This window comes from Rhipicephalus microplus, chromosome 2 (genome assembly GCF_043290135.1).
Source record: "Rhipicephalus microplus isolate Deutch F79 chromosome 2, USDA_Rmic, whole genome shotgun sequence".
In the NCBI taxonomy this organism is placed as follows: domain Eukaryota; kingdom Metazoa; phylum Arthropoda; class Arachnida; order Ixodida; family Ixodidae; genus Rhipicephalus; species Rhipicephalus microplus.
In genome coordinates, this window is record NC_134701.1 from 255,557,650 (window position 1) to 255,579,628 (window position 21,979).

The following is a 21,979-nucleotide window of genomic DNA, read 5'->3' on the forward strand; positions in this document are numbered from 1 at the left end:
GCCTCGACGTTTTTTCGTCAGTTGACCAGGCGGAACTCCCTTTATGTTATCGCGGGTATTGGCCTGTCTTGGGTGGCGGAGAACAACAAAGTACGTAACAAGAACAACAAAGTGCCCGCATTGTGCCATTGTTTATAGAACTAAATACAGCTGATGACCTTGAGCTAACTTTGTGATGTTTTTTTTTGTCATCCATAATAGCCATTTTGCATCCCATGACCCAATGGTTATAATTTAAGCATACGCCTGTTTTTTTCGTTCACTTATATCAATATTAAGAGCAGATGATTGTTTAAAATAAGCAATGATTTAACAAAGCAATCTTGAGTTTCTGTTGAACTTTGTTGAACTTTGTTATACCGAGTATTGGCCTATATAGGTAACATGCGGTGTCGCTTACACCACAAGCCAAAGTTTATGCCATATGTTCTCGTCGTCGTTGTCGCTTTTATTTATATTTGTTAAGATTGTTGTTGTTGTTGTTGTTGTTGTTGTTGTTGTTGTTGTTGTTGTTGTTGTTGTTGTTGTTGTTGTTGTTGTTGTTGTTGTTGTTGTTGTTGTTCGAGATGGCCTTTGTTTAGCCTTTTTTCTGACGGCTCGTTCCTGTGATGGCTACAAATATATAGATAACTCTGTTTTCACTGACCTTTCAAGCACCCATCGATATAGCCTCAAAAAAACAGTAATGATCATAGGCTGCTTAGGTATCGCTATGTCATTATTATCATTAGGGCAGTCGTTTTTTTTTTTGGTGTTCTCAATAAATGATTGATAAAACGGCTCGAGGAAGCTGTGCGCGACGACTCTGCCGAAAACGGCGGCTGATGAACGGTTATCACGCGATAGACATCGCTTGACCTTTATCGTTCGGCTATATCGAAGCATTTCGGCCTCGCTTGGGATGGCCTGATCGCAAGCCATCTTGGATCCGCACCCGGGGCGTCATCGTTTTGACCGTGCTCCCCGGACCGAGAAGTGCCATCGTCCGCACGCACCTTTTGCCGTGCAGTCATGGTTCATACGTCTTCTATTTTTTTTTCTCCCGTGCTATCGTGCACGGCGTGAGTGTCAGGCTAAAGCACTGTAGTACATGTTCCTTTGGACCGAGCTGCGGAAGATGGAGCGCTGGAAAGAACCACTACATAGTGGACATTGCTACACTACATAGTGGAATTCCACTACATAGTGGAATACTATTCCACTACATAGTGGAATACGTTCATCAAGCCCCTATAAAAGACACCAATCCAGATATTTCGTCGACACACGCATGTGTGCGAGTGCGTGCGTTCTGTGCGGCCTAAGAAGCCAAGTTTTTTAATCTTAACAGACACACAAAGTGTGTGTGTGTGTGTGTGTGTGTGTGTGTGTGTGTGTGTGTGTGTGTGTGTGTGTGTGTGCGCGTGTGCGTGCGTGTGAGTGTGAGTGTGCGCGCGCGTGCGTGCGTGCGTGTGAGTGTGAGTGTGCGCGCGCGTGCGTGCGTGCGTGCGTGTGAGTGTGAGTGTGCGCGCGCGTGCATGCGTGCGTGTGAGTGTGAGTGTGCGCGCGCGTGCGTGCGCGCGCGTGCATGCGTGCGTGCGTGCGTGTGAGTGTGAGTGTGAGTGTGCGCGCGCGCGCGTGCATGCGAATGCAAGTGTGAGTGTGCGCGCGCGCGCGCGCGTGCGTGCAAGTGCGAGTGTGAGTGTGAGTGTGAGTGTGTGTGCGAGTGTGAGTGTGAGTGTGAGTGTGTGTGTGTGTGTGTGTGTGTGTGTGTGTGTGTGTGTGTGTGTGTGTGTGTGTGTTCGAAATTTGTGACATTCTACTCGCACGTCAAATTGTTAAGCCACGTAGAAGCTGTAGGTCAAACGCGCGCCATTTCTCTATCTAGCTTACCATGGAACAAAAGGTAACGCGATCGCCATGCAGCATGAACCAGCCTCGTCGATAACATTTCATGCTTAATGGTAGTAATGTAGGTGACATCTATTTCAATATATTTAGCGTAGAAACGCGCCCGTTGTTATGAATCAGACGGCTTAACAGGCCCATCAACAGGCCACAAAAAAACTTGTTCACCACGGGTGGCGAATGTCTGGTATATATAACCTTTAAAAAGAAGTCATTCGAGTTGTAATGCCGCATAAATTGTTAGACCAGAAACGCGCCTAGTGGGAAAGAACGTCACGCAAATAAAGGCACATGGCTCATAATTATAGAAGTAATTACACTTTCACTGGAGTTTGTTCATTGGGAACTGTATAATGTGTTCTGATACACACAGCTTTCTTTTTCGTCGTAAGCGCTGCTTGACATTGGTCGGTGCGACACGCTAACGCTATGTAAAGCAGAATCGAGTTGCTGTTGTTCCTTAGAGAAGCCATTCGATTACGCTAGACGTATTGTTAGCTCAGCATCCTATTACCAGCAGTAATGTATAGGACGGTTGTGTTCCATTTATAGAAAGTGGTATAAGTGCGTATTTTTCTCTGGTGGCATCAGAAATATAAAAAAAGAAAAGGAATTCACTTTCAACTATCCACTCCCTAAAAACGAAGAAATAGAAACGCAAACTCGATGACAGAAAAGGCCACACGCATTTCTTGCTCCATATATATGAGCTGACGTCTTGCACTGATGGAAAGCTTTTACGCAACAGTAAAAAAAAAATGCTATAAATAAGTGCTGCAAGTGAAAATGATGCACTTGCTTCACCAGTTTCAAAGTGATCGATCACAAAGAGGCGTAAAATGTGTATCCAAGGGCGTCTTTTGCACGTGTTTAAATGGAAAGTACGGTCTCGTATAAGTAACCGAAAGAGGGACGCTACTACTCACTGACTCGTTTTCTAGTTTTACCGATTTTCTTTTTTTACTGGCAAGAGAGAGAGAGAGAGAGAGAGAGAGAGAGAGAGACGTGATGCGAAAAGGCAAGGAGGTAAACTGAATAACGCATATCTGGTTCGCTACCCTGCAGTGGGGAAGTGGTAAAGGGAGACAGAAAAGTAAGGATAGACGGGATATGCCAGCAGCAGCAATACTTCGTGCTCAAGCAGTTGGTTACTATGTATTCGTAGTTTCCCGTTGTTTTCTCGCCAGTGCGGGCTTGGAAATAAAAGCAATGTCCTCCTTACACAGGGTGCTATGCACCTTCATTTGGGACTCTTCTGTTTTTCGCCCAATGTAAGTATACCTTTTATGCTTACTACATGTAATGGCATCTCGAACTATGCATTACGACGAGAGATCCAGTGAGCGCAAAATATGCGCGCGGTATGTATTTCCGCGCTCTGAAAAGACCGTTTGGAATCCCTGCAGCCCGCTGCTCAGTAGCCTCTCTGTACGTAGCATGACGATAGTTATAGCACGAGAACAGAACGATGACAAAGAGACAAGAAGGACACGAGTGCTCGTGTCCTCCTTGTCTCTTTGTCGTCGTTCTGTTCTCACGCTATAGCTATCGTCATGTCATACCAACTAGCCCAAACTGCCACACTTCTAAGCTCTGTAGGAACCACAGAGCACGTCAAATGAATAAATTCCGCACTCCAGCGCTCATCACGTTCTCACATTCAAGGAGTGGAATTTTGTTCCCTAGCTTCGCCAGAACTTCGCTCGTTTCGGCGCAAACGTTCGCGTGCTGCGGATCGAAAGCATGTTTCGACTGGCGCAGAACGCTACCGCCTTCGTCTACGAAGGGAGAGACCAGCTTCAAACAATGACGTCAGCAAAACACGAAAGCGCTACTATGACGTCAGAGAATCGCGGAAACGCTATCTGAGCTTTCAGGTACGCAATGAGTAAACACGGTGCACTCCCCTTTTGCGGAACAAAATGTACGCACTAAGACCATATATATTCAATTTAGGCGATTATCTGTTGAACGCTATTGAGAGCTTATAACCATTGATTGATATGCGGGATTTAACGTCCCAAAACCACCATATGGTTATGAGAAATGCCGTAGCGGAGGACTCCGGAAATTCCGACCACCTGGGGTTCTTTACCGTGCACCCAAATCTGAGCAGACGGGCCTACAACATTTCCGCCTCCATCGGAAATGCAGCCGCCGCAGCCGGGATTCGAACCCGCGACCCATGGGTGAGCAGCCGAGTACCTTAGCCACTAGACCACCGCGGTGAGGCTGAGAGCCTATAACCAGTACACATGTATTTTTTCGCAATGATTTCGCTAAGAACTGCGTTATGCGCCAGCATTTCACACGAAGTTCAGCGGAGTTGAAATTCCGGCTTGTTGGTAGACCATTGTCAAAAAAAATAGTTTAATTCAGGAATAGTATACTACAAGGACAAAATAACAATCGTGTCCTTGTTCAACCCACGCTATTCTTTTTTTTTTCTTCAGGTGGTATCTATGAAAATCGCGTTTCACAAAATAAAAATACGGAGAGTTTCGATTATAACATAAAAAAACACACAAGTAACAGTTTCGATTATAACATAACACACAAGTAATATTTGAAAAGCATGCACTTCTAGTTAATAAAGTGAAATAAAAGAGGAAAAGGTGTAAACGTACACTAAAGGATTGAAGGAAAGGTAAATTATTACCAGGCTGTCATAGAAGTTAAATAGTTTTGTGTCAATATAAAAGGTATAGTGTGATCACGCATAAAACAAAAGCACGACGAGCTCGCAATCTCTATCATCCTTCGCAAATTTTGCATGCATTTATTCTACGGCCACCGCAAGTTATGACAACGCGATTGTCCGCGTACCACCCCATACTCTTCTAGGAACACCGTGGCGCAACACGTAACGCTAGATAGCTTGCCAGTAATCCATCATTACGAACGGTATCACCAAATCCAGAAGCCAGACGTATACGATGCCAACCAGCCACGTCACTTTCTACATCACACCACTCCGTGCTGCTTCTCCTTTCCCGCTTCATTGGTCTCACCTTGTCATCCACTCTGCCGAGACCATATGTCTTCCAACCATCGAAGCGCAATTATTGGAACTTTGTGAATATATCGCCTTGAGATACTTTGGGGAATAGACAAGGCGCATATTGCGTGCTGTTGCTAAGAGAGGCCACTTCCGCGCTTTCATATTACAGTGTATTCGATTGGTCGACATGTGTTACAATATCTGACGGCCATGCATAATGAGCAGTTTCGGAACCACATCCTGAAACGACAGCTAGTTCTTTCTGAGATAACAAATACTACTCTCGAAGAGTATGCATTTGTGAGCTGCAGGCGCCGTAATCAACGCAGAGAATACAACACGCTTTCTGTGCTCTTTTGTATTATAGCAATCACGTATCGTTTTGTGTAAACTGACCGTCCTTTTAGAACAGAGATTGAGTCTCCCCACAATAACAGTGTTCGTAAACGATGTCTTTTCAGAGACGGCTGCTGAAGCAGCACGAAAAGGGCACATCGAATAAATAAAATGGAGCACAAGTGCAGGTTACGTTAACAACCTCGCCCACAACCTTCGTTAAGTAACCTCCAAACGCCACACAAAATTGCTCGCATCGAAACGAGGAAATGTGAAAAAAAAAGGAAGTTCGCACGTGCGAGGGCCCGAAGGACGCAAAGATAGAAGCACCCGTGAACGAGAAAAATAAACGCGCGGACCATCCTCGTAGCGAGGAAAGTTGGGGCGCTGTCGCTTATTTGCGCTTTGTTCTCTCTGCTGGGGACACGTGCCCTTCTATACGCACGTGCATTTGCGTGCGCTTTCGTGCAACCGCGCGTGTGAGTGTGTGTGTGTCCGCGCGAAGTAAAACAGTGAGCGAGCGTGCGCAGTAGCACTTGCGTACGGAAACACTCCCTTCGCGCCGTCACTGGCAGCTGCGTATGCGACGTAGAATGTGCGTTTGTTTTCGCCACCCGTCCGTCAAGTGACGACCCCTACGTTTCTGCTCGCGTCTCTGCTCCGTTCTCTGGAGACTTGGACGAGCCTGAGGCCATTCCAGCGCATATAGGAAGTACCCTAGGGGGCCGCGCCAGTTTTGCCAGGTAATTCCGCGGGGAAACCGCGGGAACCTATGGAAGTAAAACTCATCGAAGACCGTATGAAAGGTTTCTAAATATGTAAAAAAAACAAAGAAAAATGCTGAAGAAAAGCGTACTAACGTGTCTTTCGAAACTGTTGTCAAGGTCGCATAACAAATGCGTACCAACTCAGGAAAGATAAAGGGAAGTCATTTCCACGGATCTCCGCTTTCCACTTCACGCACGCTACATCGAAAGTGCTTTCAGCTGCACTCCCGTTTGCGCCACGTTTTGTGTAGCGCTTCACCTCGAATCATTGCTTCCTCCAATCACGACTCTCCCGCACCGTTACTTATCATTTTGTTTTGTACAAAGCTATTGATTGATGGATATGTCGGGTTCAACGTCCCAAAACCCCCATATGGTTATGAGAGACGCCGTAATGGAGGGCTGCGGATATTTTGACCACCCGGGGTTCTTTAACGTGCACCTAAACCTGAGCACACGGGCCTACAACATTGTACAGAGTTAATGTGTACACTGTGGCTTTCTCTTCATTTCGTTCTCCTATTCCTAGTGCCTTCCACTCCAGGGGGATAACGAACCATACTTCATCTATGTTAATATATATATATATATATATATATATATATATTAAACCCCCTTTTGGTAACACCAGTATTTCACTGCCTTTCTTCTTTGATATCATCTTCTTTTTTTTCCGTTTTCTACGGTGTGCTAACGACAATGAAATACATGAAAGCTGCTATTTTGAATAGACAGCCATTGTTCCTGCGTCCAAAAAAAAACTGATTCAACATTATCTCCCCCAGAGTACTGAAAAGGTGCGTTATATTTCGTCGTTTGAACTTCATTGAGCGAATAATCAAGTTAAGTTTCTGGGAGACTGTTTTATGTCAATTCTGTGATTATAAAAAAATTAAGCTCTGCACGAAGAGTACGTGGCTCCCTCTTACGCAAGTAGTTTACGTCTGCCGTCCTAAGACAAGTTTTTTTTTTACAGGATCTAAACTGAAACTTGCTTTCACAAAATTCAGTGTTCTCGCGAAACTATGAAATAGATAGGCGCAAATATATTCTCTAAAGCTCACACGAGAATTTAAGTTTTTTTTAGTTTATTATAGTTGTCTTATCGCACGGGGCTGGAAATTCAATTAGAGCCACGAGCGCCGCTGGCGGCACGTCTTTGCTTTAGTCGTCTAACATGCGGAGGCGACGTTCGCGTAGCATGCCGAGAACAAAATTACTATAAGACGTCCTTCTAACGGGCAATTCTTTGCGCGTATACAGAGCTAGATCATTGCTGGCAAATTGAGTTACCTCGTTTCTTACTGTTGGTTAAAAAAAAAAGAGCCATGTAGAAGAACACAAAAGTGAAGTATTGTTAGTAATGTTTCTTTCTGTGCCTGCGCTTCCTACTGTGATTCATTTGGGTGCCATTTTTTTTTCTTTTTCATGTCAACTCCCTCCATCACGAAGACCCATCTATTGCTCATAAAAAGAATTTTCTAGCTCGTGAAAAAGAAATCACGTTCTTGGCAGAGCATAACGTCGGCCCCCACAGCTGTCCTGCTGTAATGCGGTGAAAAACAATGAGTAGTTAACAGCTTATCTTATCGAATGTGAACCCACTTTGCCTGATTGGAAAGTTTTACCTATAGTGACTACGAGATATAAATAACGTTGCGCAATGAGAGTAAGAAGTGAAAAAGACCTTGAATGAGAAATACGAGCAGGGTTTCTTGAATGCAGGTACGCTTCATTGTACCTATGCGCACTTAGGGCCTCATAAAACTGTTGGTGCGAATGTTTTCCGAGTGTAGCCAGTGTTTTGATGTAATTCTGTAATTCCATGTTGTTTTTCTTTCAAATTGGAGTAGCGCCTGCGACTAAAAAGTGCCCATAAATCTCCAAAAAAGAAGAACCTAATCCAGAGGAGATGGGAGGGGCATTTTTTTTTTCATTTAGATTTTTACTAGCCCTCGCCCCTACATACACCGTCTTCTCCTATGTCATAATACTAAATTATTCCTCCCCTTCTCGCGCGAAAACTTAGCCTAGCTTGCAGTGGAGGTGCAATGGTGAAAACACAGCAGAGCTGATGGGCGGTTGCGAACTAGCCGTGAGCCTCAAGTATGTGTGAAGCTGGGTCGCCTTCTTTGTTTTTCTTCATTTCTCTCTTGATTTCTCCTTTTTTTTCTCTGTTTTTTCTGTTTTGTCTCTGTTTGTTTATATTCCGTTTTTCTCTCTTTCTTTCCCTCGCCTCTCTCTCTCACTCTTTATTTCTCCCTAGCTAGACCCAATGACAATGACAAACTAGACACAATGAAGCAATTGGTCACCACTACCACTCTCTTCCTTATCTATCCCACATAAACGCCGTACAGAACACTCAGAGACAGTCACATAAGCCACAAATGCGCTGACCGCCCACACAAAGTGGACGGACCAACTCACAAAACAAACGCTTGTATCATTGCCTTGGTAGGCCCGACCTTTTGAACTCGATGGGGGAAGCCAACTGGCAACCCTAGACCAGGCCCGGCGAGCCGAGGCAGCCAAGGGAGACCTACCGGTGGGCACCAGCCACCACAGAGCCACAAATACTTCTACCGAGAAAGCTGTTGTGATAGCGTATAATCACGCCCTTTTTTGGTGCCGTAGTTTTCCACCACCGCTGTCTGTAACCGTTATTGGGCAATGGGGAAAGAAATACGGAGAATCGAGCGGGACTTCAACACGAGCCCTCTACACGACAGTCCGGCACCGCCGAACCAAGTCAGTGCTTGAAACTCCGTCGCGAAAACAGCTTAAAGAGGCGTCATGCTGAGCAAGAAATTACGTTAGCATATAAGGCGTGGCCTATGAATAAAACACCACCAAAGGTCACACAATGCAAACCACGTAACCAGTGGTTGGTCTAAAGCTCCCCACCTGTTACAGAAAGATCATCCATAATCTTTCATCGTTTTCGGCCACACACTCAACAAAATGGAGACAATGCCTCACAGACTCGTAGCGGCTACCTCACCTAACCGCAGAATTATAAATGATGCCACAGTGGGTACTACCTCTACTTCGCAAAATTATTATTATTTATGATGTCGTGGGCACTTGGCAAGTCTACCGTCAAGAGATGTTTTCAACGGGCTCAAAAAAGGCCATTTCTCCCGTTTTCACTGTGATTGGGCTGCGTGTTATGCGCAGGCCTGGCGTTTTTCTCTTGCACACGTATGTGTGTGTGTGTGTGTGTGTGTGTGTGTGTGTGTGTGTGTGTGTGTGTGTGTGTGTGTGTGTGTGTGTGTTTGTGTGTGTCGCACATATTTATTCTACGGTCACCGAAAGTTATGGCAACGCCATTGTCCGCGTACCACCCCATTGTCCGTGTACCACACAAAGGCCTCTCTCATCATCCGCCAGTCAACTCGGCTCTGTGCTTGCTGCTGCAAATATATAACCGCAAACTTCCTCATCTCATCTGCCCACCTAACTATGTATCCCCCTTACCCGCTTGCATTCTCTGGGAAGCCACTCAGTTATCCTTAATGACCAGTGGTTATCCTGCCTACGCGCTACATGCCCCACCCTGTCGATTTATTATCCTTTATTTAAACTATGATATCCTTAATCCCGGTGTGTTCCCTGATCTACACTGCTCTCTTCTGGTCTTTTAAGATTAGGCCTATCATTTTTCTCTCCATCCCTCGCTTCGTCGTCCTCAATTTAAACTGAACCCTCTTCGTAAGCCTCCAGGTTTCTGCTCCGTAGGTAGTACCGGCAAGATGCAGTTGCTTTATGCCTTCCTCTTGAGGGATGGTGGCGTGTGTGTGTGTGTGTGTAAGAATAACGCGTATTCTTCTTTATCTTCTTCCTCCTTTTCCCAATATATTTTGGGGACACGCCGATACAGCCATAATATTCACTTACCCGAAATGCCCAGGCAGAGGTCGATGCTGCTGCCGGTGCCCGACTGGTCCTGGACCACGGAGTTCTCGCGCGATCTCATCGGAAAGACCTGCACCCGCGGTGAGTTGGAGCCTGAACCGGTCGCACTGTACACACCATTCACCTTGGAATCGGCCGACGTCGTCGATTCTAAACGCACAGGCAGCAGAGAGTCTCTGTGTAGAAGAGGTACACAGCGCCGCGTGAGAAGTGGTCAGCTCTTCCGGTAGAACGGGTACGACAAACACTGCACATTACAGTTTTCGAACTAAAAGTTTTTTTTTCTTTTTGGTCTCCATGAAAAAATGTGGGAACTGACTGATTAAACCAGTCAGTTGCAGTTCAAACAAGATCTGTGGAATCTACACTTCAGAACAATGGTATCATAGTGCTGGCAAGTAAAGAACGAGAGCTGTGAATAATACTGTGAGGTGCACCGCACTGGGGGATTAAGAACTAACTGCGACCACGTGGGGTTTTTTAAAGGGGCTCTAAAAAATAACAGTTGCTTGGTTTATATTGACAAAATGCACTCTGAAAACTTTAATGCTACACGTTTCACTCTCATAAGCTCATTATTAGCGAAGAACATCCAGGTGGAAGTTTCATTTTTAAATTTCGCACTGAAATGTCCGCGCGTGACGTATGAAATTTTAAGACGTATTTGCGGTATTTTCGTGGCATTGGCTCGATGAAATTTTCTCAAACTTCGTACACAACGTCTATGGCATGAAAATATTACAATTTAGTTTGTTTTTATTGTTTGGAAGCTACGTAAAACCAAGTAGAGGCCTTCGAAATTTCTTATGGCACGGTGTTTGGTGCTGGAATCTCAAGGTGGCGTCACCTCCCACATTTTTTTTCCACTCGTTTTCTCGCTTATTAAGCTTCGTGTCGTGGTAAGGGTTGTGTTTTCGAGATCACGAATATTGGGCTTTACTAACACGCAAAAAATGGTTTTGCTCTTTAGTATTCTCTTAATATGCACATATATATCTAAGCACAAGAGTGTTCCTGCATTTTGCCATCTTTGAAAAACATGCAGCATAGCGGTAAGCATAGCAGCGAATCTGCCCCAGTGAATTATTTATATTTTTCGAAGGCGACCTTCTGAACTTTGAATAATTAGCTTTAAATGATTCGTAGATAATGTCATGTGGAAGCAATGACATGATCACTATTACGAATTACGCTCTGTCGGTAATAACCAATATATACCTTTGCAAAATTCCAGCCTGCCTTAACAAAAAAAAAATTATTTTCCTTTCGTCAGCCATTTGTGAAGTTTTCCTACTACTTACCAAGGCCCAACAAGAAACATATACTTTAAAGGAAGCCGGCTAACGGTAGATACCTACTTAAAAAAAAACGATATGATGATCTGGCGTTTTTGCCCCTATATTCTGTTAGACCGTGTTTTCGTCCCAGTTCAGTCATTTTACATTATGAAACCTTTATTCGTTACCTGTTTTCCGACATTAAACGATGATCCCAACCTGCACTTCGCTACAGGCTGTATTTTGCAAGTGTCATATAACCGTTTGACGCACACCCACCCACTTCATAGAACTTCTCGTTCTGAAATTGTTAGTGCGTCTCAGACGAATTATTCTGAAATGTTTCCAAGCCACTGTCTGCTGTGCACGTATTTGTATTCATACGCAGAACGCAAACTCCAGTTATTTTTCTCTTTCGCTTTCTACAGATGTTTGGAGTGAAATACTGCTATTTTAAGTCCATACGAATAATTCAGCTAATAATAACTGAATTTCACCCGAACCGAACACAAGTCGTTCCGTACTTTTCTGACGAGTTCCGGCAGTTTGCAGGTTCCTGTGTCATGAACATTCAAGCTCAAGTGACAGAATTATAGCCCTTATGTAAGTGGAAGAACGAATAGAAAAATTCATATATAGATTTTTATGGAAAAAAAATCAGCAAGGCGAGAGATGCATTGACATCGCAAAATATTTCGGAGTACCGCTTTACTTGCGGCCATCTACCATGCAGCGCATTTGTGATAAAAAAAGGAGTGCCCAAGAAAACCGCAGCTTTAATGAAAGGCGCTTACCAAGAACTATAAAAAGTGTTTCTACGGGTGTCATATAGGTAGCAGCTGATATGAACCAATGAAAACGAGGAAATGGACGTCAGTTTTTCAATATATGTGTTTATTTTTCTCTAGTATGAAATCGAGTGGCTAGAACAAATCAATCTTTTAAAACCTCCTCGCAGTATATACACAAACGTATAATGAGGGATAAGTATCGTGGATGCACCTTTTCTCAGAGTCCTTGCGCCAACTTTCCAGTGCTTTGCGTTATAATAATGCGTACGATTGACACTAAACGTTTATTGACATGTTCACACTGCTAGTACTTACTCAGATTGGCAAAGTGTGCCTAAATGAGTTTGTGCGCATTTGTATTTTTTAATTTAATCTCTAGTTTCATCTTCTCTTTGGTTCATTGCTCGATGGATTATATTTATTTATTTATTTGAGATTGGTTGATTGATTGATTGTCTAACAGATTGATTGATTGATTGATTGATTCATTGGTTGATTGATTGATTGGTTGATTGATTGATTGATTGACCTACCTGTGCAGGGACAGTCGTCCTTTGGCCAGCGTGGGCGTAGTGGCAGCGACGGGCGTTGTGACGGGGCTGGCATCCACGGTGAACGGGTCAGTGTCCAGCGTGATGACCACGGCCGGCGGCGGAAGATGCTGCGTCTTCGGCTTCGACATGGCTCGGAACGCTGCCGCCAGATTCGAACGGGAACTTTCGTCGCCTAAACCCATGCTCCTCGAGGCCTAACCCTCAATCGGCTGTCCTGTTCACGTTATGTCCCACAACAGATATTTCTACGACTGAATTCGCTGTCACCTTCCATCAACCATTGTGATTTTCATGTATACTGTTTGATTCGGTGGAGGTGGTTACAGCATGTGTTTATTTCTTGCCTTTCGCGGGATTTCTTTTTTTCTTTAGGCTGTATACCTAGTCAACTGGATGGTAACCAAAGTATACATACCAGAAGCTTAACTGCTAATAACACTGCCGAGTACCATGTTTATCATTCCTCCCTTTTTACACTGACACTTTTGTCAATATGTATGTAGGGGAGGCTGTTGCTGGCTTATATATTCACAAACACTTATCAATAGCTTTTTTGGGGGGGTATCGAAGCTTCGTGATGTGCCTGCTTGCTCTCAATATGTTCACTAAGTTGTGTTTCAAAAGCCGTGGATGGTATTGTGCATAGTTACATTATTATATAACTGAGCTATTATTGCAAGGCTAATTCCTTCGTTAAGTAATTCCCAGCGTCTTGCTTTTCTTTGCGGCGTCTAAAAACTTGGTACACGCACCTGAGTTTATCTCTTCTCATCTAGAACCTATTGCGCCGTGTGCTCTTATGGCTTGAACGTATTGTTTAGCGTTTAAAAATGAGGCTTACCGATCACAAAATTTTTATTTTTTTATTTTATTTTCAAAATTCCGCTTAATGCGTAGGGTTTCCAAATGCAGTACTCACTGTGTAGATAGCCTTTCTAAATAACCTGATCCACATGTAAATTATTGCTTGATATGCAATCAGTACACGATGAACTATTATTATCTGTGTTTTCTTTCGAATGATAAAGAATGCACTTCTTCAAAACTTGAAAAACATATCATTCGAGTCACCTGGCTAAATCTTTTCAGCTACCTAAAACCTAACCGCTGAATGCCGTTTGATACAACACATTTCTATCAAAACATTGAAAATTTTCAAGCGTACTCAATGATCATACGTCGGCAAGATTTTACCAAGGCATATATACCTCAGTATACGACATAACTGAACGCTTTAGCGAATGTAAATGCAAAATCTGTGATGCATCCGTTCTTTCCCAGTGATGTTCTTTGACATAAGTCATAGTTGCTGCAGTGTCCGGAATAAAAACAAAAAACGGTGTGAAAATCTCATTCTCTAGCCTTGCTTTCCATCAACCTACATTTGTATAGCGGACTGTCAAAAAAACATTGCACTTCTAATTCAACTTGTGGTAATTTGTGCCAAATGCTACTACGCAAGTTCGCTCATTGTTAAAGCTGTCTTCATGTGTGCCGTGCACAGTGTGTGGTGAGTGTAAGCTTAAGTTAGGTGTGATGTTATTTGTATAGTTGACTCGGCTGTCACTTTCGACTTTAGGGATAGCTCGAATTTGTCTAGGCTTTGACTTGAGTTTGACATCGGAATGACTGCGACGTGTCGCATTCGACAAGGTTTTGCAAGTAGCCTATGGGGGCGTTGATGGCGAGCGCGCATTCCGCCTCTTTTGGCGGATTTGGGGATCAAACTGCCGTATAGGGTGATGCTTTCACTGATTTGCGATATATCTTCTATGGATCACGGCACGTGATGCTTGCACTTATAGTTAGCCTGCAAATGAAAAGAGAGGGAGGAAATATAGAGAGACAAATCAGTTAGGAGCACAGTCATTCTATTCATTAAATATATTGTGACGGTTAATTTAGTGGTTCTGCAAAAAACAAGAAAAAATATGAATTACGACGTGTGAACGTGAACTGCGTTATGTGTCGTCGTACTTTAGCTCTGTCCTCGATAATTTTTAGTGCTATACTCCGTTTTCTTTCCATAAGCGAATACGAGAAATCCTGGAATAGATAGGCTACTTTAACGAACGAACACCTCGCACATTTTTTTTTTACTATGTGCCACGCCAGTGCAATAGATCACATTTACATTCGGAGGCTCAGTTCGCAGTCTCACGTTCTTTGCTTTAAGGAAACTTACTCTTGTTCCAACGTACTAGGGTACATTTGTTCGCACATTCGTTAATTTTGTTATCGCGATACATTCACGCCTTCTAGCGGTAATAAAAACGTCCACCAGACCTCTTTATTACCGCTAGAAGTGTTTAGCATCCGGTTGTACCATCTCTAACAACAGTAGTAGCAGTCAGGTGCGTTATTAAAACAATCGGCAGAACCCACCTACGTGGGAATCGACTTTATGCGAAGCATGCGGAGGGAAGGTGACCTAGTTGCATTTTTCTTTTAACAACACTTCATGAAAAGACGCTAAGTATATGTAAAATTGTTGCGCGCACAGACTTATGTTGAAGAGTTGCAGATGTTTATGTAACCAGTTGTTTGCACTTGCGCAACGATGTCAATTGGAACATGTGTATTAGCATCCCCAGAAGCTGATATAAAGTGCTAATGCTCGCGAAGATGCTGGCACTGGAAACTGCTACATAAATCAACGTCAGCGCATGGCACCCAACCACAATTGGCGTTACCCCGACGTGACGGCTGTATTAAAGGACTGCATATGTATCTTTATAAAATTAGGTTGGCAGCACTGGGACCATTATTTACGTTTCGCGAAGATTAGCGTCTATTTGACAAGTAGTTCCGAGACCTGGCGTAGCTCTGCGGTAAAATGCTTGACTGCCACGCAAGAGAGAGAGAGAGAGAAATAAATAAAAGGAAGAGACAGGGAGGTTAACCTCGACGAACTGGTTTGCTACCCTGTACGGGGGTGGGGAAAAGGGTCGGAAAGAGGATAGAAATAGAGAGATAAAAATAAATTAGAAAAAAAAAAACACATGCGCACACATTCAGGGAGTTCCGATCACAGTCGTTTGGACAGGCCGGTTGAACGCAAGAAGCGCAGGAGTGCCTTCGCAGCCTTCTTCTGCGACATAAAGTCCTGTCGGCAGCGCAGGATTCTTTCTTCCGAAAGAGGCTGGTTGTCCAGTTCATCTAGTGCATTGCAGAGTGACTGTCTCTGCAAGCAGTATTGTGGGCATTCACACAGAATGTGCCAAGTTGTTTCATCACTGCCACAATGGTCGCATGCAGCAGTGTCAGCCATTCCTATGCGGAACGCGTGCGCATTAATAAATGCGACGCCCAACCATAATCTGCACAGCATAGTAGCGTCTCGTCGGCGTAATTCCGGAGGAATTCGAAGACTAAGAGTTGGGTCTAAGGTACCTAACCGTGCATGGATGAAATGTGACTCGTTCCATTGTGACGAGGTGCGCTTGCGAGCAAGCATGCGGAGTTTCCGTGCAGCGTCAGTTCTGGAAAGCGGAATGGATATTTCATCGCTTTCAGTATGGGCAGAACGGGCAGCTCGATCGGCCCGTTCATTGCCAATTATTCCACAATTACTTGGGAGCCATTGAAAGGCTATTTCATGTCCTTGCTCAATGAATTGGTGAGTCCTTTCTGCAATCTCAAATAACAGCTGTTCGTACGGGCCGTGGCGTAAAGGTGATAGAAGGGATTGCAGTGCCGCCTTTCGAGTCGCTGAAGTTCGCTGAGAAATGCTTCACATTTTAAAACTAGCCTAACAGGATCCCTTCGTAGCGCCCGACTGAATCCATCTATAGCGTACAATGCTCGAAAACAACCAGCCGTTGACGGCATGCAATGCGGCAACAAAAGTTCATCAGCGACTGTCCAGTCTCTCTATGCGTTCTTCCGGCCAACTGAGCTATATATGCTTCCTGATTAAGGTGGTCTACTGCGAAGGATCAAACCATATTTTTGCGTCTCCAAACGCCACCTGCATAGTGTAATAGAAAAGACATTGGTTTTGCCGAATGCTTGCTGTGCTGTCCAAACCAACAGAGTCAACGACACGCGCTTTTCTGGTTTAGATAAGTTCGAGCAATTTACCTCGGTTTCGACGTGTAGAACACGCTCGGTAGCCTGTCGATTTTGCCATATAGCACGCGAGCACATATCTGGTTTGGAAGTTTGAAGATGAGGCACAATTTTTGTATAGAAAAGACAGCTTCGAAAGCATTAGTATTTGACGATTGATTGATTTGTGGGGTTTCACGTCTCCTGACCACCATATGATTATGAGAGACACCGTAGTGGAGGGCTCCGGAAATTCTTATTACCTGGTGTTCTTTGACGTGCACCCAAATCTGGGCACACGAGCCTACAGCGGTTTCACCTACATCAAAAATGCACCTGCCGGGATTCAATCCCGCGCCCTGCGGGTAAGCAGCCGAATACCTTAGCCACTAGACCACCGCGGCGGTACAGCATTAGTATTTGACAACTCAGTGTTGCGATGGAACACATGCGTGACTATTCAGCACACCTGAGGAAAGGAAAATGGCCATAATTATGTGTGGTGTTCGATGGTCTGAAGTCAAGGTATGGTCTACGAGTTTCAGAAAAGAGGGAGTTTATTAAAGAGTTCATTATGCCGAAAATAGCAAGCAACCTCTGTCAAAGGGTGATGTTCTTGACGCATGCTCTGACCACGCAAAAGAAACATACCCGGGTATCATAGGGCTGCGCGAGCGATTTGGGCCTTTATTTGATGTCGCTATATAGTGTCCACTCATCACCTCATAGTCATTCATCAGTATCTTTTTATCATCTACCGTTTTCTGTAGAGTAGCAGTTTCGAAATACAGGTCCTTCTTGTGTACATAGATCTCTCGAATTCTTCGCGGTGTCATTGATATAAGGTAAATCAATTATATATGAGTACTAACTAAGAAATAAACCATACCAATCAAATGTGACGTGAGAATAGGAATCGTAGAGAGAATACAGATAACGAATTTATGAAATTGAAGTTATTCTTTGAAACTAAGACAAGACCAATTGCAAATAAAGAGTAGGAGATATATAGAAACGTTTGTCCGAATTTGAAATATCTTCGACTCTTCATATTGTCCCTAAATCTGCTGTTTTGAAAATATGCGGCTCGCGTTTTTTTTTTGTGTGTGTGGGAGTTTTATCGGTTGTTCCAGACCACAGCACACGGCACGCTGCAACGAAGACAAGGAAGAACTACACCGCGAGTCCGAATCGACTGACCCCGTCCCGATTCTTTGACCGCATGGGTTTTAGTATACATGACCCTTCGAATAAAAGTGATAGAGGGCATAAGACACGCCGCCTCATTCGAGAAACACGAGCGCGTAGAGGGGCAGTGCTGATCTCCCGATCGGTGTACGTCAAACGTCCATCAAGAGAGAATGGCGGCCTTCCTCTCCTTCTTCCTAAATCGATGCTTCACACACTAGTAGCCCCACCAGCGTGCAACATGGATCGAAGAGGCAACTGTCTATTATTAGCCCTACGTTTCCTTCCCCTCCACCTCCTTCCACACAAAGCACACCATGATGGCATATTCTTGAGGTTGTCTCTTCGTCTATGACTTCCGCTCTCCCTCTGGCCTCGGGCAAGTGGTAGAGCTTGATGTCACCTGACGCGCGTAGCTTTGTCTTTCCTTTTGGCAGATGGTTCCTTTTTTCCGTAGCAGCAACATGCGGCTGCCGACACGATCGATAAGGAGAACCCGGAGGTGTCAACGCAGACCACGACTTTTCGACATTGCTTCACTTCATCATCGTCACATTTCACGCTCGGTTGTGTGTTTAGAAAAAGTGGTTAACGGTTTAGAGTACTAGTTACCCTACTATGAGAGAGCCGAAAGCTGTCTTTGTGTTTAGAAAAAATTTATTTACAGCATGTACACAACACAAAGGCTTCATACCATTCCAGTAACAGGGCACATACACTTCGGCACGTCTATATTTCACGACTAACATCACTACGATATAGTGAAGACATTTGCTCTAATATACATGACAATGTTGGCATATATGTACACAAGAACTCAATGCGATATCATGATACAATGGTATAACGATACAATAGATGCAATGAAACACAATATGTAACAAATGAAATTATATAAAACAACTCAACGGGCGCTGCTTAGCACCAAGTCGGTCGAAAAATGAGTTGTATCCTTTCGTGTTCCACCTTGACGAAAGGGCACGACCAATGCCGCAGAAACTCTTGCTCCCCAAGGAAGAAAAGCTCCTCGGAGAGGAACGCGAGTATCTCTCGTCTCATTCTCCCCAGTATCGGCCACAAAGCACGCCGGCGGCAATTGGCAGCTACGGCCCCACATCGGTTTCTCCAAAGGCTGAACAGCCCCGCAACTATTAACAGAGCGGAGAAGCGGCTACGCGGAAATCGGCCGTTGGACACGAAAGTTCGCACACCCTGTCCCCGAAAACCAGCATTAACCGCACGCCAAAAAAGGCGGGAAACCACACATTCAAACGTCGCATGTCGATTGGTCTCTACCATGACGCAGTGGGGGGAAGTGGAAGTGCGAACCACCTGCCATCGCTGCAACCGATCTCGTGTGGGGAGCAAGCCCCAGCCCAACCTCCAGACAAAGTCTCTGAAATGCCCTGGCAACACTGCGGCAGTTATTGGTTTCCAAGCGCGGTTCATTACAGATTGACGATGCTGGGGCACCAAGGGCCGTAGAATGGCGGCCATTGTGTCCACCACTTTAGAATCCGCCGCCTCTATCTCTGGGCACGTAGCTGCCAAACGTCGGTGAAATGCCAGAAGGGCTCGATATAAAGATGGTAATTAAGTTGATTGGAGACCTTGGTTTATTTGGCTATCCGGCAAGAAGACACGTAGTGATAGCCCCAGATGGTAGCGAGCCAGTGTCTGAGCGGGCGTGCCATCATTCCTTAGTATTCGCAATAGAGTGCGGAGGCACAATGTAGAAGCTGTGTTTAGAAAAAATGTTTAACGATTTCGAGTACTTCGTACTCAACTAGGGGAGAGCACTGAGCCGTCCCGCTAAAAGAATACTTGTTCTCTCTTCATTTATGTCCAGCCCATGATCACTTGGCACCTTCGCCCTTCCGGGCTCAAGTGCTCCTCGAGTAAGTCAGAACTTTTGCTTTATCGGACTGCACGCCGGGGACCGAAGCCCAGGGGATGGAAGCCGTTCAATCAGATAGACATCCATCTCCGTACAAATCAAGGGGATGCCATCCAGAGGGTCGACTCCATCAAAGTCCTGGGAATGCTGATAGAGTCTACCGGCGCCAACAGCAAATCTATAGCCAAGTTAACTCGGAAAACAGACAGTGCGGTGCACCTCATACGCAGAGTGGCCAACAAAAGAAATGGGATCAAGGAAGACAACCTCATCAGGTTGATGCATGCGTTTGTTTTAAGTCACTTCACATACGAGGCAGCAATGCACAACTGGTCAAGAGCAGAGTCCGAGACACTGAATGTGCTCCTCAGGAAAGTTATCAAGAAGGTCCTGGGCCTACCCATACATACCAGCACCGAGCGTCTGCTTGAGCTTGGCATTCACAACACGCTCGAAGAAATAGCAGAAGCCCAAGAGAGAGCACAGTTTGCAAGGTTATCTACTACAAGGTCGGGGAGAATGATCCTGCAGGAGCTGGGCCAACACCCAATAGCAATCAGACGCAATTACAATGATATCCCTGACAACATCAGGGAGACTATCACGGTATCTCCTATACCCAGAAACATGCATCCAGAACACAACGTCGGAAGAAGAGTAGCGAGGGCCAGGACTATACTTCGTCAAGTCTCAAATGAGGAACGAGGGGTCGTATTTGTTAGCGCGGCTTCCTACGCCAATGGGAAAGCGTTTGTGGCAGTGGTAGTCGATGGGGCTGGCCATGTCGTCAACTCAGCGACGGTCAGGACGAAAGACCCAATCATTGCGGAACATGTGGCCATCGCCTTAGCACTCAAGATGGATAACATTGAAGTGGTCTACAGTGATTCCATGGCAGCACTACGGGTGTTCGCCAAGGGGACGGTCTGTGAACAAACGCTGAAAATACTGCAAGGCAAGAACATAACACATCATCTTCTGAGTTGGTTCCCAGCTCACCTTGGACAAATCAACGATTCCCCTCCGAATCTCAACGAAGCAGCACACGAGGCGGCGCGAGAACTCTCCAACCGCGCCTCCGCGGGGATGCGTTCTACCGGTGAAGGGGATAACCGGGAAATTCTTACAACATATAACGAGCTCACTAAACATTTCTACCTGTCTAGAAGGATTTTCCCTCCACCTCACAAAAATCTAACCCGGCCCTAAGCACTTACATTAAGGCTTTTGCAAACGCGGATGTACCCTACTTTGAAAATGTTACACATAATGTACCCTGACCTATACCCAAGTAATCTTTGTCCACATTGAGGGGAAATAGCTTCATTAGAACACATGCTCTGGCAGTGCACCAAATTCGCTCATTTATCGCACATCACCTCTGCCAGATGGGAGGCGGCAATCCGCAGCTCGTCCTTGGCAGATCAGCTCTGGGCTGTCCACCAAGCCCGCGAGGCGGCTGAGGAGCTTGGCATCTCAGTCCCCACGTGGGAGCTGCCCGCAACACAGTGATCTGTGTTTTGGAGGACCAAATAAAAGTTTATCCAATCCAATCCAATGATCACTTGGCTTCTGCACGCTCTACCGTTCTAAAGACATGTGACCGAATCGACAGAGACGGTTTTTCGTAAGACCACTCTGCTATTTACCAGCTTATTCGTCTTCGCTTGTGATATGCCCAACGTCAGGATAAGATGAAATTACATTTTGCGAAATGCTTCTAACATAATAGGTTTTTGTGTATACGGCACGTGGTTCACGGACTTAAAACCCCATATACATTCAAAGCAGCGTCATTTAAAAACTGTCCGTTAAATAAGATTTAAAAAATCACAGCATTTCCACGGAGTGAATGATAATGAGTGGGGTGAAGCGTCCATCAGTTCGTTCATGTTTCCGTCCGTCCGTTCGTTCTTGCTTCCATCCCTCCGTGCGTCCGTCCGTGCGTCCATCCGTGCGACCGTTCGTGTGCCCATCCGTTCGTCCATCCATCCACGTGTATGTCCGTGCGTCTGTTTGTCTGTCCATCCGTCCATCCATCCATCTATTGAACACTCCAAGTACCGCCATCTCGCATCTTTTCATCATATATTCATCTTATATGAGTACTGCCATCCAGTGGACATTCCAAGGACTAAACGAGAGGTGGCTACCTACTACTACTACTACTACTACTACAAATAATAATAATAATAGTAATAATAATAATAATAATAATAATAATAATAATAATAATAATAATAATAATAATAATAATAATAATAATAATAATAATAATAATAATAATAATAATAATAATAATAATAATAATAA

The 21,979-nt window shown here is 44.7% G+C and overlaps 1 protein-coding gene and 1 long non-coding RNA gene across 3 annotated transcripts in view; one reads left to right on the forward strand and one right to left on the reverse strand.

Annotated features, from left to right (window-relative positions):
* Positions 1 to 12,713, reverse strand: part of LOC119170080 (solute carrier family 35 member F3-like) — a 159,590-nt gene extending 146,877 nt beyond the window's left edge. Inside the window, exons 1-2 of the mRNA XM_075880063.1 lie at positions 12,511 to 12,713; positions 9,892 to 10,085 (exon numbers count right to left, since the gene is read on the reverse strand). Coding sequence (XP_075736178.1) covers positions 9,892 to 10,085; positions 12,511 to 12,713 — 397 coding nt within the window. The remainder of the gene's footprint in view (positions 1 to 9,891; positions 10,086 to 12,510) is intronic.
* Positions 5,657 to 13,884, forward strand: LOC119169264 (uncharacterized). Of its 2 annotated transcripts, none has more exons than XR_012887535.1 (3): positions 5,657 to 5,967; positions 9,905 to 10,144; positions 12,519 to 13,884. It is a non-coding gene; the product is annotated as an uncharacterized LOC119169264 (long non-coding RNA). The 2 variants fall into 2 exon arrangements; XR_012887534.1 differs by having other exon boundaries at positions 5,662 to 5,967; positions 9,905 to 9,990.
* Positions 13,885 to 21,979: the final 8,095 nt, after the last annotated feature.